At 40.4% G+C, this 25,367-nt stretch overlaps 1 protein-coding gene across 2 annotated transcripts in view; it reads right to left on the bottom strand.

Annotated features, from left to right (window-relative positions):
• The window catches only part of HNRNPLL (heterogeneous nuclear ribonucleoprotein L like), a 28,569-nt gene extending 4,017 nt beyond the window's left edge, over nucleotides 1-24,552 (bottom strand). The window contains exons 1-9 of one of the 2 annotated variants that reach the window (XM_068398468.1): nucleotides 24,251-24,552; nucleotides 15,094-15,212; nucleotides 13,580-13,817; nucleotides 9,177-9,262; nucleotides 6,780-6,876; nucleotides 6,617-6,689; nucleotides 2,574-2,645; nucleotides 649-866; nucleotides 367-488 (exon numbers count right to left, since the gene is read on the bottom strand). In XM_068398468.1, the coding sequence (XP_068254569.1) occupies nucleotides 367-488; nucleotides 649-866; nucleotides 2,574-2,645; nucleotides 6,617-6,689; nucleotides 6,780-6,876; nucleotides 9,177-9,262; nucleotides 13,580-13,817; nucleotides 15,094-15,212; nucleotides 24,251-24,442 (1,217 nt within the window). In that variant the 5' untranslated portion in view covers nucleotides 24,443-24,552. The remainder of the gene's footprint in view (nucleotides 1-366; nucleotides 489-648; nucleotides 867-2,573; nucleotides 2,646-6,616; nucleotides 6,690-6,779; nucleotides 6,877-9,176; nucleotides 9,263-13,579; nucleotides 13,818-15,093; nucleotides 15,213-24,250) is intronic. The other variant, XM_068398478.1, reaches the window with a different exon arrangement.
• Nucleotides 24,553-25,367: the final 815 nt, after the last annotated feature.

The following is a 25,367-nucleotide window of genomic DNA, read 5'->3' as shown; positions in this document are numbered from 1 at the left end:
TGCATACTTTGCACACAAATTATTGATCTAACCAGAACAGAGCTGACATTTCTTTGCAACAATTTGAAATAGAAGAACAAGATGGGTTGGATTTGACATCTTCCTTAAAAAAATGTAGAAAGGATGGACAAAATACACTAGGCAATACAGTTTATTAACAGCCCACCCATGTGATCTCCATATGCTTTATTAATATAAATAAAACAATAATAAATAAAATTATAAATAGCAATAAATAAATCAATAATAGTTGCAAATTGGAAATCATAACTCCAACAATGATAACAAAACAATGGGATATTGTCTGTTTTCAACCTCATTCCATCTGCCCACAGGTAGACTATTAATCTGATAAAACATATTTACCAGACATTAAGTCTCTTTCCAAATAACTTGACGTTGTTGAGATGTGTGACAGCTCTTTCCACAGCATACTCATCACCCATTTCAACCAGTGCTGTGCCTGGAATGGTCTTCATAAATTTCACCTAACAGAGATAAAGGAAAAAAATGACACTGCAACAAACAACACAACCAAGAATTTTGTAAGTTATTAGGAAATATTTTTAGATCATCTCAGCCAGGCTTTTTCCAAAACTATTAAAATGACTATAGTAGTTTCCAAGTTTCTAGTAAACTATGCCTTACCTTCTCAATGTTTCCATACAGGCAGAACAGGTTGAAGACCCTTGAACAGTTCATCTTTAGCTGATGCAACCCACTAACCATGACAACTGACCCAGAAGGATTTCCACCATGCATGTAAGAGGAGGATGCCTGGGGCAACGGATAAGCAACAAGTTCTGGAGTGTCCCGAGATCCCATTCGGTACCGGCTAGGCAAGGGCAACAAAGGACCGTGTGTCCCTAAGGAGATAAAAGACCATGCTTTCAATATTGTTTGAAACAAGTTTCATTACTTAATCATGCATTAAAGCCCACATATGTAATGCATATTTAAAAGAGGGGGGGAACAACGTTACAGCAGTTTCCATTAGTTCTTTTTCCAATTAAAAAGACCCCCCAAAAAAAACACACACACACACCCCCGCCCCCCCCCCCAACAGAAAAACCCTCTTCTTTTCTCTTTAATGTTCCAAGTCTCTTCTTACACTACCAGACAAGAAGGAAGGAGCTGTTTTATTGTACTGTTTTTATACACAAGGGAAAAAAGGTATTTCAGTATTTATAAAAGTAGTCCCTCCACCATACAAAATATTTGAACATAAACCTAACAGAAGAAATATTTAAAATAAACCTTCAGCAATATTGCCATGCCTACTTATAGAGCTACGTGACACCAAGAAAGAATATTACAAAGTAGGGAAAACAAACCAAAAGGAGCAAACTTTTAGCCAGAGGTCAGGAGAGGAGATGAGACAGCTCTTTTCCAGAGACAAGAGATTAAGTCAGGAGACTGCCTTTCTACAAACAGCTCATTTGGAAGAAACAGAACTACTTAAACCCCTGCACTAATGCAAAATGAAGCTGTCCTATTTTCCACTACAGGTAAAGTGACAAGTTTCATTGAAATAAACAACTTTTTTTTTTTTTTTTAAATGAAGAGACATTACTAGCATGCAATACTTCTGTTTATAGAAAACATCAGTATTACAGACCAAGGAGAGGATCCCTGTTCTTCCGAGACAAAAATAATGTGAAATTTGCAGAAGCCAAGCATAAAAGGAACCTTTTGTCCTTTTTTTTTCCCCCCATCAAAAAGCAGTAATGAGAGGGAGACAGTGGTACAGGAGAAGACAGCCACGTTACTTAAAGTAGAAGAGTATATCAGAAGAATGAAAAAAGAACATCAGTGAACACAAGGTGGAACTTGGAAATTTTGTAGATTTGAAGAACTTTTGGAAAGAGTACGCAGAAGGTCAACCTACAGTGTAAAATATCATAAATAAATTTACAAAGAAAGAGGCAAGACAAATCACATTGCATCTGACAGTTAAGGGAGTAAATAACTAAAAAAGTCACATCTAACTGGGGACATTAGTTTCTCAACCCTGAGGTCTTGGTGCAACACACGAAAGTGACAGCAGATCTTCATTTACAGATAGCACCGGTAACAACTGCAGCACTTCATAGCACTAGTTCCAAAACACCATTCTTATACAGTCACATAGCTATACCTTTTCAGAATTAGCTAAATTAGAAGAAACACAAAGCCCACAATTCACAGCTTTGCATGCAAGAACAGAGAGCTCTGTGTTGCATCAAACCATTGATCAAGCTACGTTGCCATTTTCTAGAAGAGAACTGCCTTCCCAGCACAGATGCCATTTTCCATCCATTGCTAGGGTGATGGCAACCGAAAGGAAACATTCTTCCAAGGAATAAATTTGTAGAGCCGGATGCTCTCCATGAAAGGAAGAGGCAAGGCAACAAACACACATAGATTTCAGTGAATCACTAGCATTTTCAGAACACAGACTGACAGCACCACACATACAGAACAATGGTGAACTACTCATGCTGTAGGGGTTCACAGTTAGGCACGGACTGAATATTTAGAATTCCACATAATATGTAAGAAACCACGAACACCTGTCATCCTCTGTTACTTACCATAACCATCATGTCTAAATGATGATGGGTGCTCTCCCAAAATAGCTTGCCTCTGGCGGCCCTTCCCTCTGTCTAACACGTGGGAAGGGAAAGAAAACAGTTTAGTATGCACAGCTATGCACTTGATTTCTCCAGTTAAGACATAAAGCTTCTAGTTAAGAAGCAAAAAAAGTAATTTGAGTCCTTGTTAATTTTATAAATGATTTCTCATTCATTATACATCTAAAACCACAAGCTGTAGCCCTTGGACACCAAAATTAAAAGACTGCCATCTGTATAACAAATTGCACTTAGGTTGATTGGGGGCAGTGGCAAATGAGGAAATGCAGACATTTAAAGTTTATGGAAATACCCGATAGTTTTCCTAAACAGACACCACACATTAGTATAGATAACACCATACAGTAGGATTTACCTATGTGTCTCTTAAAACAAATTTGAAATGCAGTACTTTTGAAAGACAGTACCTGAATCATAATATTAGCTTCAACAGCAACACATTTTCAAAGTGGGCTTCTTTCAAGAAGTTTCAGCATAAGCCAACAACAACCTGTATTACATGGTTTCATAATCAGTAAACAGAGAGCATTACATATGTGTACATATATATTTACAGAACACCTACTGATTTATGGGCGTGCTGAAAGGATTGTACATTATTATATCAGCAGGAGCACGTAACAGTTCAACTGAAGAAAAACATCACTGAATAATGCACTTAAACAACTGTCAATCCTTTAAGAAAACCCAGTTTTCTAGGATATAAAGTTAAGCAAGGGGTCTACATTACTGGAGGAAAGCAGTGCATCACAGCCAAAACTGTATTCTCTAATCAGATCCATGCTACCTGACAAAGCAAATCTAAACTTCCAGATTTCTTTGTAGTAAGCAACAACCAATTTCTCACAATTAGAAAAGCCACGTTGAAAAGATGGGGCAAGACATTTATCAGTTTACAACAGTTCCCAGGAAATTTAAGTATGACTGCTGAAAATGGCACCTCCAGCACAATGCATCTGGAGGTATTTCCCCTGAAAAACAGGAACTATTCGCATTAGACAACACAACAGTGGGAGATGAAAACACGTGCCCTTTCTGCTCAGGATTTTGAGGACAGGTTCTAAGTTAGGTATTTACGTTGGCAATAAAGTCTGAAGAGAGAACAGTGCTGAATTCCTTCAAATATATAGAAGAAAGATTACTTTTGTCAAGTTTTGTTTTTCCATTTCCTTTTCAGGGTAACAGCTCTGGTTCTTGGCTCTAGAAAGCAAATGGGCAGTGATATCAAGTATTTTGAGCATTTAAACTGTATGCAGTAATCATCTTTCATAAAAATCAAGTTTATAATTCCAGTCTGTGGAGCTAAACCCCTTGAAACTGCAGAGAGTAATATAGTAAAGGACCATATTCTTCAAATAAAGAATTCTGGGAGAACACAGTTTGACAAATATTTCCTCCTCGTGATGGTGGAGCTCACTGCTCTCTCCTTGACCCATACTTGTTCCTTCCTTGAACAAAGTCCTTCAATTGTGCCAGTACAAGTACTTGTGCAAACAGGCACTGAAACATGAGAACTGATCTGTGTTAAAAATAATTCTGAAAGGAAAGACTCTTTATAACCTAGTTTAAGTTCGGGGTTTGTTGTTTTTAAATCAGGTCCTTGAGTCCCTGCCTATGCTAGTATTACCACCAAAAGAAATGCTCCAAACTACAGTTTGAACTTTCTGGCTAAAAGCAAGTAGAACACTAGAAGTCAGGTGCTTTTTCAGTTCAATCTAATGCAATGTGGGTTCATAGCAGTAGGCACTTGTTAGGAAGTTTACTTAAGTGACAAAATACTACGGGGAAGTCCGTAATTTGTTATCATAAAGAACTAAAAACAGTTCTTTAAAAAAAATTATTAGCAAAATGCATTTCCTTCCTAAGATTTGGGGTGGGGTGGTGGTGGGGTGAAATTCGGAAAGGATTTATCAGCCTGCCTGTCCTCAGAATGAAATTCCTTTGGGCTAAGATCTTATTTGCTGCAGTCAGATCCCTACAGTTTGGGTCACATTAAGTTCAAAAGCCAAACAATGCTGCTTGCAATAGTAAGTTGAAGCACAAATACGAAAACTCACTCACTCTCAATCTCTCAAAAAAAAAAAAAAGGTCCTGGATTACTTCATGGGCAACATTGCTCTAGATGCCTGCTTTCTCAAGTATGTTTCACTGTTCATTCGACAATTTGTATTCCCATTTTCTAGATAAATGGATGTGGGCTACAGCAAAATAAAAATCATGCTATATACAATGTAGCACGATATATATATATAAAAAAAAATACAAGTCTAATTCCTTTCCTCTTATGTGTAGTAGGGCGATGTATGAAAATAGAGACAGGCTGTCAAAGTAACAAAAAGAAAACAAAATAGTAGAGTGAGAGTTTTTGGGAAAGAGCAAGCCGTACCTATCCTAAGCTTTTCATTTTCCACTGTTTTCTCTAGCTTGGGGAATGTTTCGTTCATACAGCCATATCTATCTGCAGAACAATTGTGTAACGTAATTAGATGCACAGTCTTACAAGTCAGCCTCCAAATACTGCAATGATCACAAATATCAGGGTCGAATTAATCCTTCAGATTTTTCAAATTCAAACCTTCAGATTTTTTTCTTGCCCTTTAGTTTCTTCAAAATCCCTTTTTTAACCCAGGAATTTGAGAAAAAAAATTGAATCCTGATACAAATAGTCATAATCTACAAGCTGCAACCAGTACTGTAGCTCCCTTGTTAACTTTTTACAAGAACTTCATTTTGAAAATTCAAGGCCTAAGTTTTTAGTTGTACAACAGTTTTACAAGCCCAGTGTCTCTGCAGAATTACTTTGAAAGTGTGTATCACTTGAGACAGCCAAAGCCCTGATTCTCATATAGCCTTTGATAATTAGATACTCTATCTTGGACACATTGTCTTCACTTTTCTAACTTTACATTGCACACATTATTGCACATAAGTTACTGAACACTGCACTCAATAGATACAAATATTTTTTTAAAATAAACACTTTACAGGATTAGGCTACACAGCAGTTTGTCTTTACATATATAGTCATAGTTTCCACTGACATGAGTTAAGCTCTGGTAATTTTTACAGCTGAGTACTTAAGAGACAGTATGCCTGTATCAATTATGAATCTCCCTATTTTAATACTTAAATATAACTGAGGGGACCTATCTGATATTGCACTGCCCAGTTCCAACTATCTACAGATAAGGATTAAATTTCCCTACTACTAGACAATATTACACTGTTAAGACTGAATGCAACTCTCACATACAGCAAATAATAAAAAGATTACAACGTCAATAGTATCAACAAGAGAGGTTCTTAATTTTGGACGTTCTCAATTTTTCAGTTATAATTTTAAGGGAAATAAGACCAGCATACATACAAACTTGAACAGAATGGGTACAGTCTATCATGTTATTCATCCCATTACAAGTCTGAAGTACTGAAAGTGTCCTCCTTTAAAAACTTGTGGTGATGGTGCATGCAGTATGCAGACAAGGTAAATTGCAAGTCTGAGTTTTTTCAGAGGGTGTTTGTTTGTTTGGTTTTTTTTGCTGATGCCGATGTGGTGCATGATGAAGTGTAGAGTCAGCCTGCTGAAGTCCTCTATCCTTCTTAATGCCTCGTCCAACATAGGGGAAAGAAAAAAAAAAAAAAAAGAGTCCTTTCGAAGGAGAAGCAGTGTGCAAGTTTGTAGTTTGTAAGGAATAGTCTGTACCAGGTTTCCTCTCCTCCAAAGAGAGAGAGCTGCTTGGAGAAATGCAAGTCCTTGAGAACTGCGAAGGTGCTTGCAGGTGTGGGCTCCTTGTTGAACTAAGTGGCTCAAGCACACAGCAGTAGGGGGCACTAGGGCTCAGGGTTAATGTCCTGGCTTGTGAACACAGACTTCAGCAGCACTGGCTTGCTTTGAAATGACTACTGCGATACAGCCTGACCACATATAAAGGATTGTCATTAGTACAGTCAAACATCTACAGCAATAACACATGAAAACCTACCTCGTCGGCCCAGATATGGTTTAGTGTAGTCCCAACTATCGTTGTCATTTCTAATGACATTAAGTCGAGTTGGCTGTTCAAATAAAGTAAAAGTGAAAAAGGTTAAGTCTGGATTATATATATTTTTTTCTAGTAAAATTAAAAGAGAAGGTCCAAGCATTACCCTTGCATATTCAATTTTTAGTGTGCAGCATCCTGCATAGATATCTGCTCCGTTGAGTGCAGCCTTCGCCTTCTGGGCACAAAACACTGATTCAAACATACACATCATGTTAAGGATTTTTTTCCCCCTGAAGTGTCTCATTTACGTCCCTTTCTTTTGATATGGCTTTATTTTTGTAGCCTGCAGATATTTCACTATTGTATGCCTTACAAGAACTCTATACAGACTTTAATATAAAATTACCAATAAGTATATATGGGTTCAACTTATGGTCAGCATCTGTTTTTGAGATGTAAGCAGCACATGATGAGACCATTCATAAATTAGTAAATTCTTCAGTATGGATTACATAGATACGAGCTTTGTTTATGCTCTGAGCTTATGTCCTTTGGAAAGAGATATTCTGGTGGATTTAGTAATTTTCATCAGAGGACACAGAAAGTTACCACCAAGCCTAGAGAATATTTGAAGGGAAAGTTTGAAGGGAAAGTTCAAGCTGCATCATTTGGGAAGGGATCAGAGCTCGGGGTCGAGAAGGCATGACTGAAGACAATGCATCCCTTCTCCCAGCTGGCATTAGCTAGAGACTTGTGGGTAGGGAAAACACAAAACTTTACAGAGAAAAGAACTAACAGTACACTCTTTTTAGCTTGTTAGCCCAGTACACCCTTTTTAGCTTGTTAGCCAAATAAAACCACAGAACTAAGAGAGATACTTTGAATGAACAAATAATCATCTTGCATCAAAAAAGACAAGCAGATTGCTTTAAATCCACTGCTCAAGACAGATGCATCTACCAGGCTCCAACATGTAGGTTATTTCATATCCTCCACATACTCCAAGATGAGTTCTGTGACTAGCAGAAAAATGGATGTGAGCCTTGCTGCATGGCAATCCATGATCTCACATATACTCAATAACATATGGTGTCAGAAAGCCTGAGCCTTGCACCATCCTTTGATATAATTTAGTGAAATTTCAGAAGTACTCTCTATCAACAGCATATCTCTTGTGTTTTACCACATTCCTACAGCCCAACTTCTTCCAAGGTCATGTAGGTTCACTGTGGAATTTCAGAGTGAGACAAGTTAAGCTGCCCAGACCTCTAAGAAATGGTTTGACACTGGCTAGAACTGTGGGAGCACATCTGCAAAAGTAACAGGTACTGCAATTAGCATTGAAATTAGAGCAAATTGTTGAACTTTTCAGACAAGGCTTGTCTTGAAGCTCACTTTTTTCTTCTCCCCCTCAAACTGTTCACCTATGCCGCTACATTACTTTGCTAACATTTGTGTCTTTTAATTGCTGGTTGGTTTTGTTTTTAATAAAAGGCACATTGCAGAATTTAATTCAAAAGACAGAAGTATGGTAGTTACAGAGTACGTGCAGGATCCTCCCCACAACTTCCCTAATCTTTCACAAGATGCAGAACAACCCCCAACTGTATAAGCCATCTGATTCAGACAACATCGCTTACCACAAAATCAACACACTATCATAATAAGTCAAACTACTGTCTGTTAGGACACACAGATTAAGTCTTCTACATAGATAAACAGCAATTAGTTTGCTTTTATGGAAGTTAGGGTAATTCTTTTTGCCTGGCAAATCATCAACGCAGCAGCCACCAGCTAAGTCATATGTTACAGAAGTGCCCCACTAATAAAGCCTGCCACATCAGTAGCATCTGAAATCACAAAAGAATTTCTGAGATTTTGGTACAATTTTGTCCAGATAACAGCTCAGAAATTGAGTTTCTGGAAGAGAGCTATCAGAGTTTTATAAACTAAGGCGTAATCATATCAGACTTTGGACTTTGCAAACCGCAGTAACACTTTTAACAACTCTGAACATAATGTACAACCTAATGCTACAAATACAGTAGTAACAGGAGGATAATAGAGCAGGGAATTTCCTCAACACATGATAAACAGGTCAAGTAGGCCTAAGTTAGTCTCGTGCTTTATTAAAGTAAGAATAGTAAGACAAGTAGTATATATGAGAACTATTTTAGAAGAGTCTGAAGAAGTCAAACTGCACCTCTGCAATCCCTTACCCATTTCTTGAGTATCAACACAGGCAGAAGCCATGAAACTCTTGTGTATAATGTGTTGTCAAATCTATGACATATTTCACATCTGCAATTACTAGCCTTAGGGCCACCTATAAACATGGTTATCAAGACCATTGTTGACAATGTCGTTTTCCTATAAACATGAAATGAGTAAGTGCTATTTTGTCTTATAGACATATAGAAATTAGAAATTACCATGTCTTAGAAATTAAATAATAATTTGGTCTCAAAATTATACAGTATTTTTCTGACATTCTTATGCTAAATCCCATCTGCAGTCAAGAACTGACAGGGAAAAAAAAAATCCCACTCAAAAAGGATATTCAACCATAGCTTGTATTCCATTTCTCTTAAATATAACAATGCGCTGAACTTTTCCAACAGGGTTGCACACAGTATACAAGACATCCTAAGGAAGAAGAAAAAAATATTTTAGTCAGATGTGAAATTTCAAACACTTTAGGTCCATAGAACATTTTCTTGCACTGGCATTTAAATGCCAAAGAGCAAAGAAAAGGCTTGTTAACTTTTCTTTTATAATTTTCCCTATACAATTTATACACTCATGATTAGCATTTTTATGGATTAATATAGTACAGGCAGTCAAATCTGAAAAACAGGAAAAAAGTTCTATAAGGACTCATGCAAGTATTAGTTTAACGAGTATCTTCAACTGTTTTAAAACCCAGTAATTGCATCCATGTCTCAAGGTGCTTCCTTTCAAGCATGCACTGCAGTAGTTTTACGAAAGCAGAGAGAGGCAAATTGACACTGCAGTTATAGCACATTTCATAAGACTCTAGCTGCTGAGGTTGTTTTTAATTGTTCATGTTCATTTTCAGAAGAGTAACCCGGGGTATTCCATGATGTAAGCTTAGGCAGCTTATCAAAAGGAGAATTTCAGTTGTATTCACCTGGATCAAAGACACCACAAATGGTTGCTGTGCTTCTCCACTGAAGGCAGAGAAAACTTCTGACAGGAAACACTGGATTCATGCAAACTCATTGTTAACTCTGCTTTCACCAGCATTTGTCTATATTACAAGGAACCAATAAAATTCAAGACCATCTTCAGTGCAGCAGGGGAACCAAACAGTAAGGAGAAAAGCTCATCTTACTGCACATCAGGCCAGGCTTATGATGTAGTGCTAGAAGTATCTCAAACAACAGTGGATTACACATAACAATTCAGACATCATGGTACCAGAAACTAGTCTCCAGCATGAATATGGACAAGAAAAATAAGTTTATTTTAGAGTGATTATACACCCACACTCAGAATTCCCATGACTCAGGCTTGAACCTGAACAAACAGGAACTGTAATTTCTTGAAACAATTCACCTATTAGATCACATTCAAACAGCTGAAAGCACAGAAGCTTTCCTAGACAGCCAGTTTCATAGCTAAACCCAGCAGGCAAAGGCACTGACATCTCGGTAGAACACTCTACCACAATCTATTTCTCCCTTCCTTTCTTTGTATCTAAACCAAATACTTGCAAAATGCTCATTCCAACATCTTAGTGTACATCCTCAGGTTTGTTTGGGGGACAAGAGGGAGAAGGGGGGAAAAGAAGTAGGTATAGTATTTATTATTATGTTCTGCAGAATAGCTGTACACTTGGGAGGCAAAGGGGTGGGGAGCATGCTGGGTTTCTTAAAAACAAAACAAACACACTCCCACATCCCAACAAGAAACTAGCAAAAGAGGATGTCTTATTGCTGGCTACAGCTGCAGTGGTGTAACTCCTGGCTTTATATAAAGTACCATAAGCTTTAATATATGGACATATTAACACTAAAAAACAAACACAAAAAACCCCACAACAAACCAAAAACATTGTCCATGCTCAGGGGCCTTGCTCCAGACACTGTAGTGAGTGTTCTGCACAGCTAAAGCAGCTAAGCAGAGGAGATTGTCAACTTTAAGATCTTCAGAAGATGGATAGACATTTTTAGAAAGGATTCAAGTAGCTTGAACCCCTAAAAAATAACATTTGAGATCATTTATAGGTATATTTTCTATGCACACTCAATAACACAAACAGCTGCCCTCCATCTCCTCTTGTGTGGGAGAAGAGAGTCCTGAAAAAGTTCCAGCTCCAGCTTACACTAATGTTCAGGATTACAACTTTCTTCGACAATTTGTCTCTCAAAAGATTTGTTCACAGCCACTTAATTAACAAAAAAAAGTTGTCTTTCAAAATGTAAACTCTACTCAAACTGCCATCAGTGTCGCTAACCAGCAGGCACACACACAGCTTGATTTTTTTTTTAAATTCAACTACTTTAGATTACCAAATCAATCAAGTGATTCACAAGATACAGTGATGTGGGATATTTTAAATAAAAAATTAACACTAGCATTATATACACACTAGAATATAATAAAAAAGGAGATGCAGCAACCTAATCTCAAAAGTTAAATTTAAAACATTTCAATTGCCAAGGCCTACTACACCTTCCTCGTGCATGTACAGGTTTAGAAGGTAAGTAAGAACAAAGAGACAATAGCAGAAGTATAGCTGAACAGACAGTAACGACTGCAGCAGCAGGGGTCACTTTGAGAAGGTCTGTTTGAATAGACAAATTTGTCTGTTCTTACAGACAAATCCCTGACAAAGTTCTGCCCACAGATAAGGAAACTAGGAAACAGAACTTCAAAGACCTATATATGACACCTTAGGCAAAACTTTTTTCAAAACACCAACCCCCCATCACAAAGGGGTGGAATGTAATTAGGAATCAAATACAGTTAACTTGCCCTTCTTGTCCTTCTCTGCCACACCCCTCTAAAAAAATTCTGCTAGGGAAGAAGCAGGTCACAATTGTAATGGAGGAAATAAGCTGCAGCAAAATTTTAGAACAATTTAGCTTCTTCCACAAGATGCCCTTGAGCAGACCCACTTCTCTGCAAAAACTGTATCTTGTTTTAAAAGAAAAGCTCTTAAGAACTATGGAGCAGTTAATTGCAGTTATTCAGACTTGCCACTTAAAACTGGTTGCAATTTTTCATCTATTTAGTCTAATTGTAGTTCAAATTTAAGGGGAGAAAAGTGTTGAAGAGGTGGTGTTGGGTTTTGTGGTTTTTTTGGGTTTGGGTTTTTTTTGGTTGTTTTTTTAATAATGCAGACTTTGCCTGAGGCATTCTTAAATTAACTGTTTCTTTAACTGGTTGGCCAAGTGCAAAATTTTTATTTTTCTCATCACATTCCTAGCTGTTATGGGTACAATTGCTCTTCCCGGTTGCTATGACTCTACTAGTCTACACTATCTTCAATGAGCTCTGATGCTTGCAAGTTATTTTGGAAACCTGTCTGCTTCTAGTGCTCATTGGTATACTCCAGACAAACAGTTGGGAAACAGTTGGGGGCAGCAGGAAAGAAGAGGTTGGGGAGGGGTGTTGTTTGTTTGTTTTCAAAAAGGAGCTACTGTGCTAGAGGCTTCATCCTCAGAATTCCCATTAAACTTTCCTAGCCCAAAACGATGCTTCTGCTACCAGTCTCCTCAAGCATCTGTGTTCAACTCAGCTGCTTATGCAAGCCAAGTTTAAAATGCATGAATGAAATGTAGTTTCCAAAATCTGTATTATAGTCACATGCAAAGAATACTTTAACTTAGTCAGTGGATTTGTTAACACAGCTCAAAGCAGGTATATTTTTAAACACTGATGAAAGAGCACATCATACTTTGCCATGCTTTTCTATAAAGAAAACTGACAGGAGAAAGAAAACTCATCATCCACTAATGCATCACCAGGCAAAACCCTATCAATATCCACAATACACTGAAGCAAAAAGCATGATGTGGAAATGACTGCTTGAAGTAATTTCAGGAATATTAAGTTTCAAACAATTTGCTAACATAGTATACAGCACATTAAACAAAACTTAATATTTGCATTAAGTTATACAGTACAAAAGCCAAACACTTTGATTAATACTATCCTATATATTTCCCTAAGAACAAAAGGAACTTATGCTTGTATCACAGTATTATGTCTGCTTAAAGCAGACTTTAAGTTTTTCTTGAAATTTCTGTGCAATTCAACGTGTACTATAAAATCTCTATGAAAAATATAAGCATTCAATGCATGAGAAAACATGCATTCTTAAATACTAGCAAAAAATATCTGTACCATTAAAAAAACATGCACTTGTGCCATAAATAGATAGCAATAACTTAGGATGCAACTGCATTTATAGTATGACTTGGAAGATTCCATCAAACTGGAGCTGATCATCAACAGATGAAGGTTTCAACTTTCCACAAAGGAAATACTTAAGAATGAAGGACTGCAATAAAATAACCCCTCCTACTGGAAAAATTGCTTGCTATTTAAACATACACCACTCAGCATCTAAAAGCTAAATGACATTCCTGATGTTGTGGCAACACATTTGGAAATATTTCCGAAGCATGTAGCAACTTAAACATTTCAAAATCCTGACCACGTAAGTCTTCAAATATATTGTAAAATGCCTCTACGAGACTGAATCATCTTGAAAAACCTTTTTTCCAGAACATGCGTGTTACTTATGTGAAGATGGTGTAAAGCTTTGGTAGGTGAACTTAATTGCTGACTCAAATTAACAGTGTGCAATTCTAACAACTAAGTACATAATAGAAATAATGTAACAGATTGCTGCTCCCTGCCTTTTATTAAAAAAAAAAGAAAAACAAAGAAAAAGAAAAAAAAAAAAAAAAAAAAAAAGAAGAAACATACCACCGTAATTGGGTAGAGAGGATTCTGAATTGACAACAGGAGAACTTTATTTCCACCAGACGGGTCATCAGTATTCCCTGGCCGAGTAATCCTCTTACTTGTTGAGTAGTTGAAAAAGGCTTGCTGTCCAGCAATGTATACAGGTTCATCTGCTGCAAACGTTACACATTTCTTTGCACTTTCTACGTTTTCAAACTCCACCAGAGCCTGGCGCTTAAACGGCATCATCATGACATAGCTGTTGAGAGAAACATCACAGTAAGTTTTCCTACATGCTTACTCAAAACAACTCCAAAGTCCCTTAACTGTCATATATGATATGTTTTTCCCTAAACAATGCCTAACAAGGACATAAAAGGAAGGTTAGGTCTCCCTGCTCGGGCTTCCCAAACCTGGTCAACGCATTTCTAAAGCATTTGCACAAAGCAAAGAAATGCAGCTATAAGATAAATAAGTAATAAGCAGTTGTTTTCCTGAAAAAGTTTAATGCATAAAAACATTCAACCAATACAACAAACAGTTAATCATTTACTAACTTACTAGAACTACAATTAATATTAAAAAAAAACTTGCTAAAGCCATTTATGAGGTAAAGGATAAAGTAAATGCAAATTATAAAACACATTCAAAGTTGATACATTAAACATACTTGCTGTTGCTAAGAAATTTAAAACACTATTTTTGACCTTAGAGGAAATAAACAGAAGTATTCTAGTTAACCAAATTCAGAGACAAACTCAAGAAGCTTTGTCAGCTGATAAAAGTTTTTGAAAAGCAAAACACTCGGCTAAAATGTACCTACTTGTATTCCTGAACAAGCTTGTGCTCAGTTCATTTTATTTATTTATTTAAAGATATTGGTGGAAGTATAATTCAATTATTTTAATATTAGGGCAGTGAAAAATACTATTGTAGTATTTATAAAACCCTATTTGACTTCAATACATGCATTTACTTGAGAAAAAAATGCAGGTTTCCAAAAAGAAGCACCGAAAACTCAGAATAAGCTGGCTCTATCCATTCACCTTTACTATTCTGTGCACAGATGGGGAATCTTCAGGCTATATGAATTTTGAAGGGGCTTTCTCTGAATAACAGTCTCATTCTGAAGGTCCTACCATATCACAAGCACTCCTCCCATATGAAACCACAGGAAAAAGCACCATCTGCTCTGTGACCCATCCTTATTTTTGGTATGTTCATTTATACCAAGACAACCACCCTCGTGCTGTTCTGCAATTCAGTTTAGCTACAGCTCGTATTAAGGCCAGGACTAGCTATGCTACTGAAGTCTGATAGCAGACACTAGGGCATGCAGACAGTGTAACTGCTTGACCAGACTTGCCAAGTACACAAACACAGAATGTTCACACAGCTAGAAAATCTTTATGCTTCACTATTAACTAAGTTCTGGATTTCAAATGGCTGTCATAATGTATTTAAAGAGGTCCAACAGACTTTTAAATAATGCTCCCAACTTATCCAGAGACATGACTTTATACTGCTTGACATACCATATGGTTCCAAACTTTTCAAGAGCTTCCACAAGATCTGCTTCCACAACTGATTCACACAGCCCTCGGACATGGACGACAGGAGAAACAGAAACTTTGTGATGACTTCCACCGGCATCCTAGCAACGGAATGACATTTTAGAATTCAACACAGAACAAGGAATACTGCTATCAATAACTAAAATTAAATATTTGGCAGACACTACATTGGGTCCAGAGGCAGCCATCTAAATGTACAATCCAAGCATATTTAAAATAATTTAACTTTTCTTTCCAAATAGATTGCCAAGTTCAGTTGCTAAAGTCTACTTAAAATAAAATGCTTTGCAGATTTAATTAATGTGTTTGCACAGGCAACATATTTCTAATATAAAAAATAGCCTATTTAACACTTGGTTGAATTGCAGGAGATCTTCCACCCTGTTCATTAAAAGCATAAAAAAAAATACTCGGACATACACAATATCTAGAATATTTCTGACACTCTTCCTGTTTTTTATGCTAATATTTGTTTGAGACACGCTGAGGGGATAAAAAAAGCAAGAACAAACAAGGGCCATCAGTAAACTGAATGAGAATTGATTATTTCTCTAATGCACGCGGAGCTGTGCCCCATAATGCCAGCTCCGTACTATACTTGAAATAAACGCAACCTCCCTTCTACGAACACTCTTCGTACATGTTTTTAAAAACTCGCGATTTTTGTACATATGGGCATGCCCTCTCTTTTCATTCCCAGGTTCACTACCATTAACAGATTCAGCTGTCATACATTAGCACACAGAATTCCCACTATGAACATTTTTCAGAGCTACTACTATGACTTCATACAGTCTGACTGAAGAATTCGGGCTGGAATCAGCTGACCTTTCCATGTAAAGCCTGAAGTGGGGCTGAAATTTACCTTATATATTCTAAGACTTGGGTTAAAAAAAAAAAAGAAATTATGTAAGCCAATAATGAGAGATAATCAAAGAGAGATTAGACATAATAAAGGGCACGCTGAAATATACTGTAATTACCAGCACCCAAATTTCATACGTCTAACAGCAGTATAAACTTGATGTATTCAAATTTAGCAACTACATCAATGTGTTTGATCTAACAGATCAAGTCTTGTTGATTTTTCACCTTTTCATAAGTAGTAGTACAGCATCTTCTGGAACTAGAGGGAGATTCTCACTCGTAGCACAAAGGAGCATTCAGCTCCAGTAATTAAGTAACCACAATGATAGCTACTACTGCTACAGACATTCCTCTCTTCCCTATTGTTTGAACTACAGATTCAAGGAAAAAACACATTCCAGATAACTACAAATTGAGTCTTGTGGGTTTAATTCCTGTGTTCCATACACAGCTCTCCCAAAACAATTATGTATTTTTTCTTTAAATCGAGGATTTGACCACTCTGAACCAAAAGCCAGCACTTCAGACTTTGTCAGACATTAGAATAATCTGCTGTGTAATTTTTCAAGCCTACCTTACATTTTATTCTTTTGCAGTATGAAAGCATTTTAAGTGGAAACACATTTCTTTGAATAAGAGCTGTGACAATTGTGGGAAAATAACACTGGTGATATTTGCATAAGATATCATATATCCTGAATTAATCAGCTGAGGTCTACAGTGGTAGCAGTGATCAAAGTAGTCATATAAAAGGTTAATACTTTGTACTGCAAATACTTAGGCAATTGCAGAAGGAACAGAACTACACAGAGGTTTTTATTTTCAGCTTATATGTTCTTTACCCACATACACACTTTTCAAAGCTGAAGGAAGCACCCAAGGAAACCTTCAAAAGAAAACTAACAATAATTACCAATTTTTCCTGCAAAGTCTGGTACTCTAAGGTGTTAAGACAGATCATTTACAGTCTACAGAACAATCAGAAGTTATTAAATCAATTATTCATTGCCCTGCATACTTGTTACTATATTAAGATCCCAGTTTACGCTAGGGGTATGCATTTTCTTTTCTTTTGTTTTCTTTAATGCATTCAAGAAATCTCACCTAAAAATAGTTGTCTAATCAGATGGCAAATACAAGCAATGACTTTCTCACTGAAGCAAAGACTCACTACAAAGAGCTACCTTACTTAATTAGAACTCCCACACAGCAAGTCAAGCTTTTCAGAGTGGATCATAACAGAACAGTATTTCTCTCTCCCTCCTTTTCCCAGTTCAATCTTCTGTTATAGTTTCAGTTCATGTTTCTTTGTCATGCAGATCCCTTTGTATTTTTATTTATTAGCAGTCCATTTAAGCTTGCCTACTGAAGATCTAAATCTTTCTAACAGTACAAACTCTCTCAAAAATGAAGACTCCTATAGTTGCATCTTCAAATCCATTATAGATGAGTTATATGCAGATACACAGGCGTCTGCACTTCTGCAACAGGAATTATTCTCGGAACCATCAGCAAATACGAATTTTATTTTGTAGTTGAAGCAACACTTGGCTTTCCAAGCCAAATTTCCTTCTCCTGTAACACCATACAGAAAGCATCCTTTAGCAGGGTATTGTACAGTAGGAGATTTAGCAAGAATCAAAAGTCCTAACACTGCTGCTACCGTAGTAACTTGCGCAGAAGCTCAAGAAATATGGAATATTAAAAAACCCCAAACAAACAAACAAACAAAAAAAACCACTAAACACTGAAATCTCAGTTACTTGGCATGAAATTAAGGACTTGCCTACATAGCATTTCAGAAACTTATTTGTACAGATAAAACCACTGAGGTTATGAACGGCCAAATCAGAGGGCCTCTGCTTTACTCAAAAGTTTCCAGCCAGCAGCACTAAACAACAGCACAAGAACCGAGCATAAGTCAGTCCTGAGCCAGGAAGCCGCAAACTAACATTCACAGAGCGTATTGGTGAAAGACATGAACATCTGCTACAGGTATATGTTCGGGTGCAAAAAAGTCTTCACAAAAGGCAGATATACATATTACCGTCAAACAAGTTTTTCAGCTACCAAGCTGCAGGATAAAGCAAATCTAGAATGATCTTTGATTTCCTCTAAAAGCAGGAGAAATAAAACCACTAGACCACATGAAAAATCAAACATGTCTGTAAGCGTAAAGCATCTCCACAGCTAAGGTCAGAACATATACAACTCATCCAACTGCTGCCATAATTTCTTCCCAGAGATGAAAAATACAGGATTTTGACCAAGATCTCACAGACACCGTATCTTGAAAACTACAGGTGTTACAGTTGGCACACAGACAAAGGTCACATCGAAGCATCTGCTCACATACAGATTAACCACCACCAGTATTTCTCTGCTTACAAAGGAGTCTTTCAGTAACTCCAACTCCCACAATGGCACAAAAGCCCCACACAGAACTCCAACATGACACTTGTACTCCATCGAAGCCAGGAGAACACATTAGCTAACGTTACTGCTGTACCCATTAATATATATGGCTTCGGTGTTTTTGAGGGTTTTTGAGAGCTCAATAACAATTTCTTGAAGAATCATTAGCTGGACAGAAAATGCAATTATTAAATAGATAATGGAAACAGACTTCCTTTCTAAGTGCTCAAGACTAGTAACAAAGACAGAAAATGTTTCCCTCAAGAAAGAAGCTAGGAACATAAAAATGCTTAACATTGAAACAGAGCTTCTGTAGAAAGTTGAGGCACGAAGGGAAGTGATGACATAACCAAGTAGATGAAGCACAAACAAGTTACTTCACATACATAAGACTGCAACAGAAGCAGCTTCAAAGAACGACTGTAGCATTTTAACACACATTCTTTGGTGACCTACATAGTTCTAGACAACATTTTAAATATATCACTGGTTTCTTGCTAGCAAATGATGACTTGCCATTCTGAAAAGGAAGAAAGTCGTCATGGACTCTAGGATGATGTCTCTCTTGCTCACCAATTCCAGACTGGAGAACTTTTCACCAACAGTTTGCACATAAATGTGTCTTTTATCCCTTCTCCATACACTTTCCAGTCAGTATATTCATCTTAGTTCTATTAGTCTGTATTACCTTTTTTGGACCATCTGTTCCTTTACCATTTCTCTGCTTACCTCCTCCATCTCTCTTCTTCTTACTGCAAAAGGATGGCACTCCTCCTTCATATTCTCTCCCCCAGGTACCTAAATATACTGTTATTTTATTTCTCACCATTCAGATTATCTTATTCACTCCCAACGTTTTCCTCTTGCTGCATCCCTCTTAAATGCTCTGAAATTGCTTTTATAAATATGACAGAACTGGGGAGAGAAAGCCCCAAAAGGTTGCTTATTAGGTATCTAAGTGCCCCAGACTTCATTAATGCCTAACTGTAGACTGATCTTCATCCAACTGCCTTGCAGGTTGTCAAGGGTAGCTAAAACTGTCACGCTATAAAGGCAAGGTGAAGGTACACAACACATTCCCCAATAATCTCAGCTCTGCCCACTGGGGATGAGGAAGGGCTTTCATAAACAGATATACAGCATTTTGTGCACACTCTTCAACTGCTAGTTGTACTACATGATGATGGCATTACTTAAAGCTGTTTGCCCTGTTGTACATCATCCCTGCTGATCACACCTGCCTGAGTTGAGCAGTTCTGTTTCTTCCCTGCAGAGGTACATACAGGAGACACCTCTCTCTGTGCCACCTGGAATTCCTGTAGCGTTGTAGTGACAACAGTATTTCCACTACACAGGGAAGTAAGACCATGTCTCAGAAGAGCCAAGCAAACAAGACAAAGTTAAGGTCCCACGGCAGTAGAATAATATACCAGTTTTGTATATCCTGGATTCTTTTTTGAATAATATACCAGTTTTGTATATCCTGGATTTTTTTTTTGTGTTGTCTTTGGTTTGTTGGTTTTGAGGGCTGGGGAGGTAGGGGCTAGGCAGGAGAAGGGGGTTAAGGTTAATCACACCCCACATTTTGGAAGGCTACCTGGCAATTTAGTTTTGTTTTGGATGTGGAATTTGGGGTATTGTTTCTTTTGTTCAATGCATACTTCTTCCTAGCACTCTTTACCACTGTGTCCTTTCAATGATTACAACTGCCACAGAACGGAATACCTGCACTCTGGTCCCTTCTTCTAATTCTGAATCTGCCCTGAAGTGGGCAGGCAGTTGGACTAGATGATCGTTGTAGGTCCCTTCCAACTGAAATACTCTATTCTATTCTATTTCCCTCTCTGCTCAGCACAATCTGAATATCCCTTTAAAAAACCAAACAACACTCCAAAACCCCACACAACACACAGCATCATCAGAAGATTCAACCTGAGGTGCTGGAGAAAGAACTAGCCTGAAGGCAATGGTTACTCCTTTTGACGGAGGACAAAGGAGGGAGGATGACTTACTCCATAACCGATTTCTAGGATATACTCATTTAATAAATGCATACATGAACCAATCGCTCCAAAGTAAGTCACGATCTGAACTCTTGCTATCTAGCTACTGTTACCACAACTGCCTGTGATAGATGTGAAGCAACAGAGTAGCAAAGCGAGTTGCTTTCCATTTACCACAAAGCCAGAACACTGCACATAGGAAGTTACAGCAGAGTAGCTGAGAAGCTGCAAGTTCACATCCCTATCTTACCTTGCGGTAGCTTGTAGTTTTGTTTACGTATTTAGACACCACATCTCACTTCCCCAACTGTAAGAACGGGGATAACAGATCTTCCTTACTTCACAGAAGTATTTAAGAATAGGTATGTCAGAGACAGTGAGGCAGGTAGATAGTACAGAAGATTAATGTTGTATTTGTACAACCTGTACTAATGAAACTGAAATTTAAGGGAGGGGATATAGCTGAAAGGCCCTCCAAACACACTCAAACACAGCTCTTAACTCACATTCTCCGAGTGTCCTGATCCTCTGCTACACCACAGTCCCGACTCCTCTGCCAAGGCTTCACCACCACTCAACACTGCCTCTGTAAAAGTCATTGTTCCAAATCATATTCTCCCCTACAGAATACTTCTGCAAGACCACTTCCTACTCCTCCCCAGTCAACATTCTGGTCTGTTCCTGGCTCTCCATGCTCCTCAGCCTTGAAATGAGCCATAAGGAAGAGGGTACACCTCTGGGCTATTAGGACTGTCCACACAAGCGGAAAGCAGGAAAAAGAAAAGCAAAATAAATTTTCGTTTTCCCCATGTGGATCTCACATACAGACTTCTAGGCACTCATTTGGAAGGGGAAAAAAAAAAAAAAAAGACAACTTACAGGCATGAAGGGCTTATTCACAGAATCACAGAATCAACCAGGTTGGAAGAGACCTCTGGGATCATCGAGTCCAACCGTTGCCCTGACACCACCATGTCAACTAGACCATGGCACTAAGTGCCATGTCCAGTCTTTTCTTAAACACATCCAGAGATGGTGACTCCACCACCTCCCTGGGCAGCCCATTCCAAGGTCTAATAACCCTTGCTGAAAAGAAATTCTTCCTAATGTCCAACCTGAACCTCCCCTGGCGAAGCTTGAGGCTGTGTCCTCTTGTCCTATCGCTAGTTGCCCGGGAGAAGAGGCCGACTCCCACTTCACTACAACCTCCCTTCAGGTAGTTGTAGACTGCAATAAGGTCACCTCTGAACCTCCTCTTCTCCAGGCTAAACAACCCCAGCTCCCTCAGTCGTTCCTCGTAGGTCAGACCCTCCAGACCCTTCACCAGATTGGTCGCCCTCCTCTGGACTCGCTCCAACACCTCAACATCTTTCTTGAAGTGCAGGGCCCAGAACTGAACACAGTACTCAAGATGCGGCCTCACCAGTGCCGAGTACAGAGGGACGATCACTTCCCTAGACCGGCTGGCTACACTATTCCTAATAGAGGCCAGGATGCCATTGTTTTGTTCATATTCAACCCAATGAAACAATCCCAGAGGAACAGGAAAATGCCACAATAATATAGCCCAGCAGGGAGACCCCCACCAACCTGCTAGCAGGGTCCTACCACAAAACAGCTTTTCTATAAAGAGAACATATAATCCATACGAGCGTACAGTTCACAGATATTCTAGGACGAACACTGGGGGGAAGAAAAAAAAACCAAACAAACAAACTAACAAAAAAACAGTGAGGCTACCAGACTCCTACCACTCTTTTTACCTTGGTCATCCATTTTCCCACTTTCCTTCTAATTCCCCATTCCTCCTACTTCATCTTCACTTATGCTTTTTCTGCTCTCTTCTGAGCAACCCAGGATACTTACACTTCTTCCCTCCTCTCAGCCTACCTTCCTCTTAGATGTCTTTTCCCTGAACCACATACAACTTTTATAAGCTAAGAACATTCCCCTGGAGAGACACACATAAGATATGTCACAGAACAAGTAAGTTTCCTGCATATTTTTTTAATCTATTAGAGAAAAAAACCTAAAATTCACATTAACTAACTCTAACGAATAGATGATGGCATTTTGCTATTAAAAGCCCTGCATAAAATCACTAACAAAAGCATCCTGTCGTTCATTTTTCATATCTGCTTGATGTTATAGCTTATTCTTAAGAAACTAGTTTGATCTCTATTATCGAGACAACTTCTGCTTCTCCAGTCATGGACCAGCTGCCTAAAAATCCTCATGTTCTTGACTCACTGCACATTTGTTTCAGTTTCTTTACTCACCAGACTCAGCACATGCCATTCTTGAAATCCAAAATGTAAAGTTACAGACATACTCCCTGCTCTCGTCACCTAAAGTGGCAGGGCAGTGTCACTGGGATATTAACTGGAATAAACTGAGATACTGAGGTCAACATGAAGACAATCAGAGCCAGAACCCAGAATGAAGAAAAAAAAAAAAGCAGGAACTAGCTGATTTTATAAAATACTGCAGAAAAGAGGAAAGGCAAGAGCTGTAGCTTGTTCATGCTTGAACACTGTGTGATGTCCAGCTCTCCTACATGACAAAGTTTCAAGATAACTTAAGCAAGCATACGGATTTAATTCAGAACTGGCCTTTAGGACAGAGCACATTGCTAAGTCTTGACTGTGACAGAGGTCGCGAAAAAATACAGAATTAAAATAGTTCTCTCCAGAGATCTATCTTCGATGCAGTTTATCAGGGAATTTTTGTACTAATTTAGCAGGTGCCACTCCTGATGGAGAGATGGTAACAGCAAATGCTCTCTCATTAACTTATCATAGTGCTAAGCAAAGTTCATTTTAACAAATCATGAAACAGAGGTATTCTAAATTTCAAGGTCTGCCATTAAATCAATGTTTTCTTGATCTTGCTTTTCCAAGTAAGAGACAGAAAGAACCATCGAGAAGAAAAATGTTTACAATCAGCTGGACAATGTTAGCTAAGAAATCAAACAGGAGACACAAAAGTATTGTTAGCTTAAACTTATGGATCAAGGATTATCTTGACACTTAGATATAAATTCATTAAGAATAAAAGGTACATAGCATAAAATTTAGTGAACGAGCATGCTTATTAGCATTGTTCGTGGGGGAGGGAGACAGTAGAAATACAAGTGAATTCGAAGAGAAGGCAATCATTTCTGATCAGCCTTACCACCGTACGCTGCCAGACACAAGGGTAAAGCAGAAGGATGAAAGAAACCCTCTGCCTCGCTTTCTTCCCCCGCTCTCCGTTTCTATAGTTACACGCAGCAACAGGGCAAGCACGAAACCTGCGATGGCAACATCCCAAAAAACAACAAGCTGCCCACGGAGCAGAGACAATCTCAGGACCGCAAAATCCCAATCACGTGTATCTCGCAGGCTGCAACCTCAGTCCCTTTCCCCAGGCAACCGCAGTGAGAAACAATTAGCCGCGCAGCCCGAGCACGCCCGCCGCGGGCCGAAGGGAGGGAAGGACGGGACCCAGCCCGGCTCCCTCCCCGCCTTTCCCGTCCCCCGACCACGGGGAAGGGGAGGGGGGGAAGAAGCGTCCCCCCACCGGAAGCGCCTCCATGCCCGGGGGAGAGGGACAGCGGGCTCCGGCCTCGGCCAGGCCGCGTGGCTGGGGCTCCCACCCCCGCGGGGAGCCCACCTCCCGGCCGCCCCTCCCCGAGACAGCGGGAAGAGCCCTCCCCCGGCAAACGGAGGAGGGGGAACGCCACAAGCCTCGCCCGGCAAGCGGGGGGTGGCGGGGGGCTGGCAGGCCCCCTCCCCCCCCGCCGGCATCCTGACGGGAGGCGCCCCCGCCCCGGCGGTCGCCGCGCCCCTCACCCCGCCCGAGAAGCCCCCTCCGCGCGGCGGGGGCTGCTTGTCCCGCCGGCTCTCGCTCTCCTCCGCGCCGCTGTACTCGATCTCGCCTTCCTCGGCAGCGGCGCTGGGCTTCAGCCGCTTGGCCTGGCTCTCGTAGGCGCCGTCCTCCTCCTCCTCCTCTTCGTACCGCTCTCCAGACGAAGGCGACGACATGGCCGTGCGAGGGAAGGGACGGCCCGGCTAGCGGCGGGGGAGGCGACGACGAAGCCTGGCGGCGGCGAACGCCAAAGGTGCTCTGCGCTGCGTCCCCCCGCACACACCCCTCCCTGCGCCGGCAGCGGGTCACGCCTCCCACCGCCCACTGGCGCCACGATTGGCTCCGAGTCGGGGAGGGGGACGAAGACGGCGAGGCGATAGGCCAGCAGGCATGCCCATTGGGCGTCGCCGGCACGGCGACTGGTCGGCGCGCAAGCCCCTCACCGCGCCTCGAGGCCGCCTCGGCACCGCCCGTTCCCTCCCCTCCCTCCCTCGCTCTTTGATGTCCGAGGGCTCGGGGGCGGGCGGCCGGGCGGTGTGACGGCCGGCGGGGGCGGGCGGCCGGGCGGTGTGACGGCCGGCGGGGGCGGGCGGCCGGGCGGTGTGACGGCCGGCGGGGGCGGGCGGCCGCGCCGACGGCCCGGCCCAGCGCCCCCGCCCTGGGAGCCCCCTCCTCGGCCACGGCTTCCCCACGCAGCCCTCACCGCCTTTGTCTCCTTCCCGCCGCCGCCGGCTGATGAAGGCGGCGGGGGCCGCAGAGGCCCGTGTGTCCCGTCTCCCAGCTGCGATCGCCGCGGCGCTGCCGCCGTGAGTTGTCAAGGTCACGGAGCCGCCGGGGAGCCGTGAGGCCGCTCCCGAGGCGCCTCCTCACGCACAGCCGCTAGCTCCACACCTGAGCCCTTAGCCCCCGGCGCATGAAGAGGAACTTCGTGTGCTCGTTCATGTGGGCCGACGGGGGTCAGGTGTTCACCGGGTGAGAAACAGCACCGCGCTAAACATGCTCCCCACAAGCTGGGTGAGCGTGGACATCTTCCTGGACGGTTGTCTGTGTTCCCCCGGGGCTCTGTTACCAGCCCTGCTGTTTCTAACGGTGCCAATGTGT

Source organism: Nyctibius grandis, chromosome 1 (genome assembly GCF_013368605.1).
Source record: "Nyctibius grandis isolate bNycGra1 chromosome 1, bNycGra1.pri, whole genome shotgun sequence".
NCBI lineage: Eukaryota > Metazoa > Chordata > Aves > Nyctibiiformes > Nyctibiidae > Nyctibius > Nyctibius grandis.
The sequence above is the reverse complement of the archived record's forward strand: the minus strand, read 5'-3'. Positions and strand labels throughout refer to the sequence as shown.